General features: G+C 32.4%; 1 protein-coding gene across 1 annotated transcript in view; it reads left to right on the top strand.

Moving 5' to 3' along the window:
• LOC139526247 (uncharacterized) overlaps window positions 1–6,027 on the top strand; it is a 39,337-nt gene extending 33,310 nt beyond the window's left edge. The window contains exon 5 of the mRNA XM_071321409.1: window positions 5,738–6,027. Coding sequence (XP_071177510.1) covers window positions 5,738–6,027 — 290 coding nt within the window. The remainder of the gene's footprint in view (window positions 1–5,737) is intronic.
• Window positions 6,028–14,119: the final 8,092 nt, after the last annotated feature.

The raw sequence follows: 14,119 nt of genomic DNA, 5'->3' as shown, positions 1-14,119 counted from the left end.
GAAAGAAATGGCAACAAATGCACCACTGCTGCAATACTTCAATCCGAACATACCGCTTACACTCAGTGTTGATGCTAGTTCAAAAAGACTTGGAGCTGTACTGATACAAAATCAAAAACCAGTTGCGTATGCCTCACGTGCTCTTATTCAAACACAGCAACGATATTCGCAGATCGAAAAAGAAACTCTTGCAATTGTTTATGGATGTAATAAATTCAATGAGTGCGTAATACTATATGATCGCCGAGTTCAAATAGAGACAGACAATAAACCGCTCCAATCAATCTTCCTGAAACTGCTTCACCACACACTGCCTAGATTACAGAGACTTTTAATAGCATTATAAAAAGTATGATCTTAAAAATGACTATAAATTAGGCAAAGAGATGTATCTAGCAGATTATCTCAGTAGATCGTTTCTAAAAGAAACAAAGGAAGTATTAGTACCTGACTTAAAAAAAGAATGACATTCATTTGATATCATAATTGCCATTTACACCAGAAATGTATGCTAAATTTCAGAAGGAAACTGCAAATGATGAACACCTTCAGGAATTACAAGATGTCATATTTAATGGATGGCCAAATGAAAAATCTGAACCTTTACACTCTTTGAGGCCATATTTGACTTACCGTGACGAACTTTCAGTCATCGATGGACTATAATATTGTACAAGGCGATACCATAAATTACTTAAAACTTTTACTAAATTCTTTCATAGATACAAAGATTTGATTAGTAAATTTGGCTATACCTGTAGAAAACTTATTAAAAATGGTATTTCACATCCTAAATTTTATGGTAATATTGTACTTAAAGCGAGGAAATCACTATGTGATCCGTGTAAACTCATCGAACCTATAAACAAACTTATAAGTAAGGGTTATCGAACCAATATTGTAATTAGATCTCTGATTATAGTTTACATTGGCACTAATATCGATTTTTTCATTAGCAAATTAAAACTTGACTATATTGTATCTTCTTTTGAGGCGGGGTGTATAGAGACACAGACACGTTAATTTTTATCTCTATAGAAGCCGCTCCTCACTATCCTTCTACCGGTCGATACATTTATTTTTGGCATTGCACAAGTCATGTGTTCTCGGACTGTTCATGACGTTAAAATACTAAATCCCTGGGATGTGTTTAGTTGATTTTAGTCTCTGATGCATGATTTTTTATTATTATTTGTTTTTGGCTTTTATTTAGCTGTCAGTAACTGCGAGTACTCTCAAATCGTTGATACTGTTTATAATGCTTTTTTGTTATTTTATATTTATATGGATCTTGTCTATATACCAGCTTTGATTGTTTGGAATATATTATAATTTTCACTTCTTCTTACTACATTTGTATAATTTAAAACTTCGAGATTTACCTGTATTTTTTAAAACCGATTTTTTTCTAAAGTGAATATTTTCGAAGGGTTAAATATTTCGCAGTGGTGTCTTGCCATGGCGTTGTTTGGACTTGTTTGTTTGCTTTTTGGCCTTGAATGTTTGTCCCTTATATTTCATTAACTATGCATTTGCATTCAGATATCGCAGATCAAATTTATTCGTTCATAGTGTATTAATTTACGTTTTTTGATTGAGTTAAGCCTGCCAATTGATATTTTATCGTGTGTTTTTCTATGTTGTCATGTTATGCTATTGTTTCAGAAAAAGGGAGAAGGTTTGGATCCATTTAAAATGTTTGCACATGTCCTAAGTCAGGAATCTGATGTACAGTAGTTGTCGTTTGTTATTGTAATTTTTTTTAATTTTTTTTTTATATATATAGATTAGACCGTTGTTTTTCCCGTTTGAATGGCTTTACACTAGTAATTTTGGGGACCTTTATTGCTTCTTGTTCAGTGTGACCCCAGGCTCCAAGTTGAAGGCCGTACATTGACCTATAATGGTTTACTTTTTTTTAAATTGTTATTTGCATGGAGAGTTGTCTCATTGGCACTCACACCACATCTTCCTATATCTATTGTACCAAAAGCGCTACAAAATGAAATGTTAGACAAAATACATGAATCACATCTTGGAATCGTAAAATGCAAAACCGTGCACGTGATGTACTATTCTGCATCGGCATGGGACAAGACATCGAGGACAAAGTTAAAGCCTTTGCGCTCAACATCAGTCTCTAAAATAAACGCAAAGAAACCGATGTTAATGCCGGAAATACCTAAAAGACCCTGTTCCAAAGTGGCTACCGACTTATTTGAATACCAAAAACAACTTATCTATTAGTAGTAGACTACTACTCAAAGTGGCCAGAAGATATGAAACTAGACAATAAAACTAGCAAAAACACCATTGATTATTTAAAAGGACTTATGTAAAGATTTGGATATATTGTCAAATTAGTTTCTGACAATGGTCCTCAGTTTTCTTCATTAGAATTCAAAAAGATTTGCTACCGAATATGATTTGAACATACCACGAGCAGCCCACACTATGCTCAGTCAAATGGACAAGCAGAAAGAAGTGTTCAAACCATCAAGAAGCTAATTATGAAATCGAAGGATCCGCACAAAGCTCTTCTAGACTATCGAAACACACCGTCCGAGGAAAATGAAAGTATTGAACAATCTAAATCACCCATTACAAGATCTGGAAGAACAGTAAAAGTGCCAACCAAATTAAATGACTATGTAAAAATTTTGTTGAACTGTCAATTAGATTTTAGAAAGCATTTAGCTAGTTTTAGTTAGTTATCAGAAAAGACAATATATAGACTTTAACTTAAATTTGAAAAGAGACATTAATCTAGTCAGTATAATTTCAAGTCAAAACCAATTCAGTATTAATTTATAATCAAAATCATTCAGTATTAATTTTAACTGGTCATGGGTAATACTCAAATTCATTTATTCATTAAATCATTTCATTTTCATTTCATCTTTTAGAAAGAGGGGGATGTCACATACCGTAATATTGACATATCTTAACCGGTTACGATCCGGACTTTATTGTTATGTATTATGATATTCTTCTGTAAAGAAGGTTAATAAATATACTTTGTTATTAACATGTCTTTGTACTTGTTGAACACAGGACTCCTTTGAACAACATTTGGAGCATTATAGACATAGAGCTGGTGACAACTCAAATCCAACTGTGTATGATGTACGACATATGATGACACCATTACTAGCCGTAGGAGCCGAGGCCTTTGCACCACGACACTCTTATACGAACAAGAAAAATTGAAATATGGTCATTGACAACAGCAAGCTTCCAAAACATGGACCCTACTTTTGATAACTAATGTATGTTATATTGATGTGGAACAAAAAACTAGTGTCACTCGTAATTATGGAAAATGTGTGGGGTCAACTTCTGATATGAAATGGTGCAATTTTGTTTTTCACACATTTGTCAACTTCTGATATGAAATGGTGCAATTTTGTTTCTCACACGTTTCTCATGAAAACTAGTATTATTCAAATGAATTTCTAGATTAAGGTTGGAGAATATTTCTTTAGAAAAATAAATGTTAGTAGTTTTAAATGTTTTATTCTACATAAACAGGAACATCACCCCCCCCCCCCCCCTTTATAGAAAAAAAGAACTTGCTATTTCTTTTTCACATTGTTAAAGTAATAATATATGGCGGTCTTTTCTCTGACCATGTATTGCATTTGTATATATGTGTATATACTATAGAATATGTTGTGTCACGGTAAATACATATCTGCAAAATTTGTTCGAATCTGTGTACAATGATGTAAAGATAAATATATTAAAAAAGCAGATATGCCGGATATTTTAATAAAATATTTAATACTTTCATTTTCACTTACATATTCTAAATGAACTATTTCGCAAATGTTTGTACATTTCATAAAAAAAACCACACTATCTTAATTTTTTTGTTACATTTCATAACTGTTACAGTTGTATTTCTTAATGCAAAATAACTTGAGCTGTACATGTTGAAACCAATAGTCAAACCAAGTAGCTAAAAATATTTTTAAAACTATGAAAATTGATTTACTAGACTGACATATATTACACAGTATATTTATTTAGTTTATAAAAATCTTTCAGTTTTTAAAAAATGTTAAAAATATTGTCTTTCTGGTACTGACGTTAATTTATTTGTTTAATTGGAAGTCTTTATTTTATTGTAAAAATAAATTATTGAACATCATCTGTAAAATTTCTTTACATGCCAGATTGGTTAATATTCTGCGAACCTGCTCTCACTCCTGGCGGTGGGTGTATATAAAGTATGTCTCCCTACCGCCTTTGCCTTTGTCCAATTGTTCAGGTAAATATGTATTTTGTCCCGGCCGATAAAGCTGCTAATAATATTGTTATTGTTTGACCTAAACTTTACATTGAGGTTCTGAAAAAAGGAATCACCAATTCATCAACATTCCAACTGACTCCATTTTCAGAAAACGACATCTGTAACAAACATAAACTTTTAGCTACCTCTTTAGAAGCAGAACCAAATACAATGAAAGTCCCAACTACTAGTTTGTAATGGCTTCCAATTTGAAAGCTAAACTAAACACCTCACAAATATAGATTTATTTCGTCTTCAAGCCATTGTTCCACTACTAAATTGTCTATTCGTCTTACTAAGTACAATTGGTACAATCAAAAACCTGATAATAAATTGTTCAAATAAGGCCGTTTAAAATAGTGGAATTAATTACTTTTGGAGTGTCAAAAACTCGTTGGAAGTACTTGATAAATTGCATGCATATATTGGTGATTTTGAATCTGTTCAAAGTTTTGATTTGTCTACCCTATATACCACTTTGCCTAATATTCTCATTAAGAAAAAATGCACACACCTAATTAAATGGGCATTTAAAAAGTCAGAATGCGAATACATAAGTTCAAACTCTTTTAGATCATTTTTTAGTAGCAATAAACAAATGAACTATGTCAATTGGACATGGATACTATATCTGCCCTTGAATTTTTACTATATAACATTTTTGTTCGCTTTGGAGATTCCGTATATCGTCAATTTATCGGAATTCCAATGAGGACTAAGATATATCTGAATTTGATAATGTAAATGCAGCATATGATAATTTTAGTAAAAGTTTCATTGAGGTAGCTGACAAACACGCAGCTTTTTAGGAAAAAAAAATCCAAATTAGGTACCATATATGAATGCAGAGCTTAAAAGTGCCATTTATAAGAAAAAAATGTTGTATAATAAATTTCAAAAATTCAGTGGTAGCAAGAACTGGGAGACATATAGGCGCCAACGCAACTATTTTACAAAACTAAAAAATAAATCCATTAACGAATATTTTGTAGAGAGGTGTGCTGGAGGCCCTAAATAGAAAGATTTTTGGCCAACAGTGAAACCTTTTCTTACAAATAAGGGAAATGGACACCAAAAGGAAGCTGTCCTCTCTGAAAATAATGTTTAAATTACAAAACAGGAGGAGGTGTGTGAGATATTTAATGACTATTTTATAAATGTTGCAAAGAATATAGGAAGCAGTCAAATAAAGGTTGATGGTGATCACCCGAGTATTTTGGCCATTAAAGATAATCTTCCAGATCTTGATCAAAACAGTTTTACCTTTTCCCCTGTTGATCAAGATTTTGTTGAGAAACGTATACGTAAATAAAGGCAACAGTAGTATACCGCTGTTCAAAACTCACGTACGTAAGATTAATGTTAAAAAAGCCACTGGTATAGATGGTATCTCACCTAAATTACTGTATTTTGCTAAACCTGCTATTGTTAAACCCCTTACAGATAGTGTTAATTTATCATTATCATCATCGACCTTCCCTGGCCGTCTTAAGGAAGCTAAAGTTGCACCTATTCACAAAAAGAATAGTGTATTAGAAAAGGGAAAATATAGACCGGTAAGTGTATTACCGGCTATTTCTAAAGTTTTTGAAAATGCCGTAGAAGTACAATTAGTACAGTACTTTGATAAAATCTTCAGTCCATTTTTGGCAGCTTTTAGATCAGCTTTTGGATGTCAGACAACTTTATTAAGAGTGATTGAAGATTGGAAATTAGCCTTAGATCAAAATTAATACCTTGCAGCTATCCTTATGGACTTGTTAAAGCATTTGACTGTCTCACCCATGACTTACTGCTACTGAAACTAAAAGCTTATGATCTCTCCAAATCCTCACTTGATCACTTGATATGTTATATAGTTATTTAACAAACAAAAAAAAACACTCTATTTAGCATAGTTTTTGAGATAAGTAATAAAAAAACACAAAACTTGTCAAATTCGTCATAATTATTAGCATTTTTAAGCTCGTGTATAGCAGATTTTTATTTTGCTACTTACAGATTCTAACTATTATTATGTTGTTTTTTTTTATTTGCCAACTTATCAAAATTAGTATTAACATAATTGTTGTTGTTTAGAGGGGTCTTCCATTTATTTGGCCCCATTGTCGATCTTGTATTTCTGTATAAGTTTGCTGTTTATAGTTTTTGCTTTTGTATTTCTTAATTCTTAAATTTTTAGAGATAATAAGCAAAATACCTTGAATAGGTCAAAGTTAGTGTCATTTTAGGGCAAAACCAATAGCTTCGGACGTACTGATATTTTTGTAGATCTTGTATTACTGATCTTGTTTGCCTTTAAATGTCCAAACCTACCTAATATGGTGTTTAGGTTAATAGGCAAACACATGAAAATTATCCAAAAATCATCGTTAAAGGTCATTAACTCCTAAGGATGTAGATAAATATTGACATCTTGATCATGTTTGACCCGTTAGATTTTCAACATCTATTATAGTATTCAAAATTTAAGACAAGTAACGCCTTTTACCCTTTTGTTTTATTTTTAGCCATGTCCGCATTTTTTTCAGATCTACTCTTAAAAGTTTAGATTGATCTTCCATGTACATTTATAATGTTTATAATGTTTTGTATTTCCGAATTATAGGAAATTCGATGGGCAAGGTAAACTTTACTTTTTCGACGTAAGGAAAATGCTTTCATTAGGGACTTTCCGTTTTGAATATTCCTTGGAGTTCGATATTTTTCTTATCTTACTTTTTTCAGTTGTAACTAAGCATAGTCACATATATAAAGTTATAATTTGATCATTCAAAGGATACTTTCTTTTGACAGATTATGGCATCAAATACTTTAATAGAAAGTGAACTCCATGCAAAATTTGACAGGGAAATTGTTACTTTATCGCCTGGTGATAAGGACGTTACTCGTTCACGCGGGATGATTATGCTTTAAGATGGTCGTTTGGTTGTAATTGATCAGAAAAATAGATGTATGAAGATCTTCAAACCTCCCAATTATAATTTCGATTCTCGCAAAAATTTCACCGACGAACCACGAGGTTTAACTTGTTGCGGAAAATAGGAGATTGCGGTCTCATTTGCGAATAAACAAGCAATTAGGAAGTTTAAAATTAACCAGGATGGCAATAGTGTACAATTTGAAACCAATTGGAATGCAGGAAAACCCTTTTAGCATTTCTTACCACAGGAAAACGTTTGCAGTTGAACAGGGTGAAGGTAAATATGGATCTATTGTCATACTGGAAAACGTCGGAAAAGAATCACACGTTATTTCTGGAGCAAGTTGAGATTTCGGTTTGTTCACCGGAAACACTATACGCTTAGCTCACGATAACACCAAAGGTTTCGTTTACGTAGTTGATATTGTTAAAGGATGTGTTAATCATGTTAGTTATGATGGAGATATTAAATGGATTATGAAAGTTAATTCCCCTAGAGGAATTGATTACTGTGAGCAAAGCAACATTTTGTATGTTGCCAGTAAGTCGGATAATTCGGTAGCCCAAATGCAAGCTAGTGATGGCACAATTGTGCCGTTTTTGACACGTGATGCTAATGTTTTCCAACTAAGATTTATTTGTTATCAACATCAAGCAAAAACACTTACCATAAAAGTCGGAGGAAATATTGTTAATATGTACAGCTGCATTTAAGAATTGAATACTTCTTTTTGTAACTTCATTGGGGTGTAAAAGCGTTGACCAAAGTACATTTTGTATGAAGCGCGGAAGCGCTTCATTCTAAAAATGTGCGCACGGTCAAAGCTTTTACAACCCTATAAAGTTACAAAAAGAAGCATTTAATACTTATAATTACATTTTTTAGCTAGGATCATGAAAACACAAAATTTATCAATTTTTTATTTAATTCACCTGTACACTTTATTGTGGGACCTCGTGTTATCATAAATGAAAAGTTTTATTGAGTAATGCAATTGGTTAAGGAATAGCACGTGATGTGCAGATAGCCAATCAGAATAACGCATTATAGTGAAACAAACATCTAATGTAATCATTAAGAAGTATCAATGGTGTAAACTCCTGTCATCAAAGTTGACATCTTATAAAGAAAACATTATTTTATCTTCTGAAGGGGTTCTGTAAACTCACTTGACACACATGTTCAATGTGTCATGTACTTCTGTTTTCTGGACCTAGTTATGGCATTTGGACTTCAGAAAATATCAAAACAAATATGGTTTTCTGCTCAAATTTTAGCCATGTAAAGGTAAATTAAGCTTAAATCTGGCAACAAACTTGTAATTCTAAAATGAAAAGTTGCATATATGTTAAATCAAGATTATGTTGTAGTTAAACACGTACTTCAAATTTCAATTGTCAGTCCATAATAGATAATATGCTGATATTTAGCATATACATTTTATTGTTTTTTTTTGTAATTGTATAACAATGAGAAGTTAGTAATCCAAGTTTGATTTTTTTTTCTGGTTGACATACGACCTAGTGACATGAAAGTCTCAATGTTAGCCTCAGCAATCCGGTTGTGTACGACGCAATACAGTTGATTCTTATAAAATAATCGGCATTTGATTCTTTTAAAATAATCGGCTTTGTAGGAAGAAATGCAGTTGATTCTTTTAAAATAATCGACTGTGCAGGACGAAATGCAGGTTGTTTTTTTTTTTTTTTTTAACAAATATTTTTATTTAATCATTTCCTGATTTTATGAATACCCAAGTAGCCCCGGTTTATTTATATTTAGGGACCCCTGTATTTCAACAGCCTTGATCATGGGAAAAACAAAGCCACACGACGGGTGCCACATGTGGAGCAGGATCTGCTTACCCTTCCGTAGCACCTGAGATCACCCCTAGTTTTTGGTGGGGTTCTTGTTGCTTATTCTTTAGTTTTCTATGTTGTGTCATGTGTACTATTGTTTGTCTGTTTGTCTTTTTCATTTTTAGCCATGGCGTTGTCAGTTAATTTTCGATTTATGAGTTTGACTGTCCCTTTGGTATCTTTCGTCCCTCTTTTATGTAAGCTGTACGTTCCTGTCACCCTTTACTCTTCCATATTTAAACAGTTTTCACAGTGACCCATCGATTTCTGCATTTTTACTTTCATTTTCAAAGATTATCACGTGACCACGAGAAAAAAGTGATGATTTATGCAAATGAATATAATCTAACACCTCGTTCATTTACGATGCAAGTAATCTATATGTCCGAGAGATTCCGACTTTTATCGTGGTTGGCTACTAAATGCTTAATACCGATCTCCTTTAAAGGAGATGAAAAATCGTGGTTGGCTACTATATGTTAAACACCGATCTCCTATAAAGGAGGTAAAAAAAAGCAAAAAATAGTTGCATTTGCAAGTCTCTCGTAACTTGATGTCCATTTGAAAATAAAATAAAAAATGTCTGAAACGATGGGTCACTGTAGAAACTGTCTGAATATAAGAAAATAAAGGGTGACAGGTAGGTGAAACTTACATAAATGAAGAGATAAATGAAAAATGAACAAATTGAGACCCGATTTATATAATTCCAAGGCCGTTAGTTGGCACTAGAAGCGACGTAGCAGCGCATCTATTTTGGACGGGCAAATATCCACTTTTTGATATGGGACGAGCTGTGACGTCCCACGACCCCAGCTTGTCTGGCAAAACAGCCGTTGGACGTCAGTGTAATCGCGGACTTAATTTTAGGCCTACCTTTCTGTATTTTTGTACATGGGTTTCTAGAAATTTTATATTATTTATTCATAGCAATCTTATAGTTGCATTGTGATTCAAGTTAAAATGTTATTTTCATCATACTTGTATTAAGATATACAGTCATATTAAAAGACCACAAAAGAATACCATCCAAGCTATAGAGATTTTATTCATAAAAGGGGAGTAACTTTTATATCTGGGCGTCACTGGTAAGTCTTGTGTGGACGGCGCATTTCTGGCGTATTGAATTTTAAACCTGATGCCTTTTGTTAGCTATTATTCATGTATTTCTTTGTCTAATATGTTCTCCTATTTATTTGTATTGTAGTCCTGTAATATTATGTTGTCATTTTAAGGTTATATTTAACATTGCCATTAAAGTGCGAGGTTTGGCATGCCACAAAACCAGGTTCAACCCACCATTTTTTTCTTTATAAATGTTTTGTACCAAGTCAGGAATATGCCCATTGTTATAAGGTAGCACTCCACAGTTATAAAATAAAATTAAAAATGAGTCACAAAATGTTTTATCATCTCCTATTCATGGATTTCTAATACATTCACCTAACTGTTTTTGTTGTACATGTGCATATGTATGTTATCAGTATATTCCATAGATTTGATTTTCAAAAGTTAAAAGAGTGAAAATTAATTCCTTTTATGTGTATCCATGGCAACATTCTGCATTTATTTACCATAAAATATTGCAAAAAGGGGGGTAGATATGTCACATATCCCCCCCAAAATTTGGATCAAACTAGAATTTCAATGCCTTTGAGTGATACCTTTTTAGAAACTGTTTTCATAAATCTTCCTAATGATCAAATAAAAAATGGGTGTCTTTCGCCTCATTTTTTCGTAAAATCCAATCACAAAGTTCGTGGGATGAAAAGTTGAAAAAAAAACATTTCAATAATTGACAGACCAATGTATGGTAGGGACATGCAAATACGGACTGTCATACAGAAAACAGCCGATATTACATACATTACATAATCTTGATGTTCATATAAACCCAATACAAAGACTATTTTAATACTCAGCTATCCAAAAATGAATTTTATTGCACACTAGCTCTAATATTTGAAAAATCCACAGGGGCCAAAATGCGAAACTACACACCTAACTGTGGAGTGCTACCTTAAGGTGAAATTTTCCCCCTCCTGCCTCTATTTATTATATTTTCTGTGTTCTACTAGCTGTTGCGATGAAAATGGTACCTTAGTTTTTAAAATTGGTTCAGTAATAAAGATTTTATGAAGGTTAGCAGTTGATGTTGAAACGCGACAAAAAGTGATTTAAAAATAAATGCTGGATCATAGTGAAAAACTTCAAGTCTGTCTCATTTTTGGGGTAAATTTCTAAAACTTTTCTCATTATCTTATTTAAAATCATAAAATTACATTAAAAGAGGACAAATTGTACAATTTTTAGGTATTTGAAAGCACTTATAGGTCAATTTTGCTGTAAATAGCATTCCTAACCTTGGTTTAGAAGTTCTCAAGCAGGGAATAAATTTCTAGCAGTACTGGCATCATTAAATTTAATTAATGTCAAATTATAATATAAAATCCTGCTAAAAATGTTTATTTGACTTATTTGCATTCAAAAATATAAAGCGATACATTCTGAGGATATGATATAAAGCGCAATCTTTGGTTACAATGGCGAAGCTAATGGAGTACAAATTTAAGACCGCAACATTTTTAAGTGTCATAATGTGTATATTTGGTTGCTAAGGACAGTAAACAATAAAATAAACATAAATTGCATGCCTAGCAGATTTTTTACCTTCAGAACTAAAACAAGAACATAAAAGACTAAAGACTTTTGGTAAATTTTATCTTAAAAGGTGCATTTCTGTGCTTTCTGGTGTGCCATAAGGTAGCACTCCACAATTTTTCGTCGTATATTGCTATCACGTTGGCGTCGTCGTCGTCGGCGTCCGAATACTTTTATTTTTCGCACTCTAACTTTAGTAAAAGTGAATAGAAATCTATGAAATTTTAACACAAGGTTTATGACCACAAAAGGAAGGTTGGGATTGATTTTGGGAGTTTTAGTCCCAACATTTTAGGAATTAGGGGCCAAAAAGGGCCCAAATAAGCATTTTCTTGGTTTTCGCACTATAACTTTAGTTTAAGTAAATAGAAATCTATGAAATTTTGACATAAGGTTTATGACCACAAAAGAAAGGTTGGGATTGATTTTGGGAGTTTGGGTTCCAACAGTTTAGGAATTAGGGGCCAAAAAAGGGCCCAAATAAGCATTATTCTTGGTTTCGCACTATAACTTTAGTTAAAGTAAAAAGAAATCAATGAAATTTAAACACAATGTTTATGACCACAAAAGGAAGGTTGGTATTGATTTTGGGAGTTTAGGTCCCAACAGTTTAGGAATTAGGGGCCAAAAAGGGACCCAAATAAGCATTTTTCTTGGTTTTCGCACCATAACTTTAGTATAAGTAAATAGAAATCTATGAAATTTAAACACAAGGTTTATGACCATAAAAGGAAGGTTGGTATTGATTTTGGGAGTTTTTGTCCCAACAGTTTAGGAATAAAGGGCCCAAAGGGTCCAGATTTAAACTTTGTTTGATTTTATCAAAAATTGAATAATTGGGGTTCTTTGATATGCCAAATCTAACTGTGTATGCAGATTCTTAATTTTTGGTCCCGTTTTCAAATTGGTCTACATTAAGGTCCAAAGGGTCCAAAATTAAACTTAGTTTGATTTTAACAAAAATTGAATCCTTGGGGTTCTTTGATATGCTGAATCTAAAAATGTACTTAGATTTTTTATTATTGGCCCAGATTTCAAGTTGGTCCAAATCGGGGTCCAAAATTAAACTTTGTTTGATTTCATCAAAAATTGAATAATTGGGGTTCTTTGATATGCCAAATCTAACTGTGTATGTAGATTCTTAATTTTTGGTCCCGTTTTAAAATTCACAAAGGGTCCAAAATTAAACTAAGTTTGATTTTAACAAAAATTGAATTCTTGGGCCTCTTTGATATGCTGAATCTAAACATGTACTTAGATTTTTGATTATGGGCCCAGTTTTCAAGTTGGTCCAAATCAGGATCCAAAATTATTATATTAAGTATTGTGCAATAGCAAGAAATTTTCAATTGCACAGTATTCAGCAATAGCAAGAAATCTTCAATTGCACAGTATTGTGCAATAGCAAGAAATCTTCAATTGCACAGTATTGTGCAATAGCAAATATTTTCAATTGCACAGTATTGCACAATAGCAAGAAATATCTAATTGCACAATATTGTGCAATAGCAAGAAATTCCAATTGGATTTCAATTGGAGTTATCTTTCTTTGTCCAGAATAGTAGTTGAATCAACTTAAATCATGGTTTTATACAATATACAATGTATATATTCACTTTTACTACCAACTGATAGATTAAAACAATCTTTACCATTCAGTGATAACAAGCACTTTTTTTACATTTTAATATTTTATGATGTATTTAAATGAGTAGTTATTGTTGCAAACTTCATTAGAAATTTGAATTGAGATCAGTTTTGAAATAAGGGAAAGGGGGATGTGAAAAAAAAATTGGAGGGTCAATTTTTTTCATTTCAGATTTCATAAATAAAAAGAAAATTTCTTCAAACATTTTTTTGAGAGGATTAATATTCAACAGCATAGTGAATTGCTCAAAGGCAAACATTTTTTTTAAGTTCATTAGACCACATTCATTCTGTGTCAGAAACCTATGCTGTGTCAACTATTTAATCACAATCCAAATTTAGAGCTGAATCCAGCTTGAATGTTGTGTCCATACTTGCCCCAACCGTTCAGGGTTCAACCTCTGCGGTCGTATAAAGCTGCGCCCTGCGGAGCATCTGGTTAGAAACTGTTTTCATAAATCTTCCTAATGATCAAATAAAAAATGGGTGTCTTTCGCCTCATTTTTTCGTAAAATCCAATCACAAAGTTCGTGGGATAAAAAGTTGAAAAAAAAACATTTCAATAATTGACAGACCAATGTATGGTAGGGACATGCAAATACGGACTGTCATACAGAAAACAGCCTATATTACATACATTACATAATCTTGATGTTCATATAAACCCAATACAAAGACTATTTTAATACTCAGCTATCCAAAAATGAATTTTATTGCACACTAGCTCTAATATT

Source organism: Mytilus edulis, chromosome 1 (genome assembly GCF_963676685.1).
Source record: "Mytilus edulis chromosome 1, xbMytEdul2.2, whole genome shotgun sequence".
NCBI classification, from domain to species: domain Eukaryota; kingdom Metazoa; phylum Mollusca; class Bivalvia; order Mytilida; family Mytilidae; genus Mytilus; species Mytilus edulis.
This window is presented reverse-complemented; position numbering and strand designations above follow the sequence as displayed.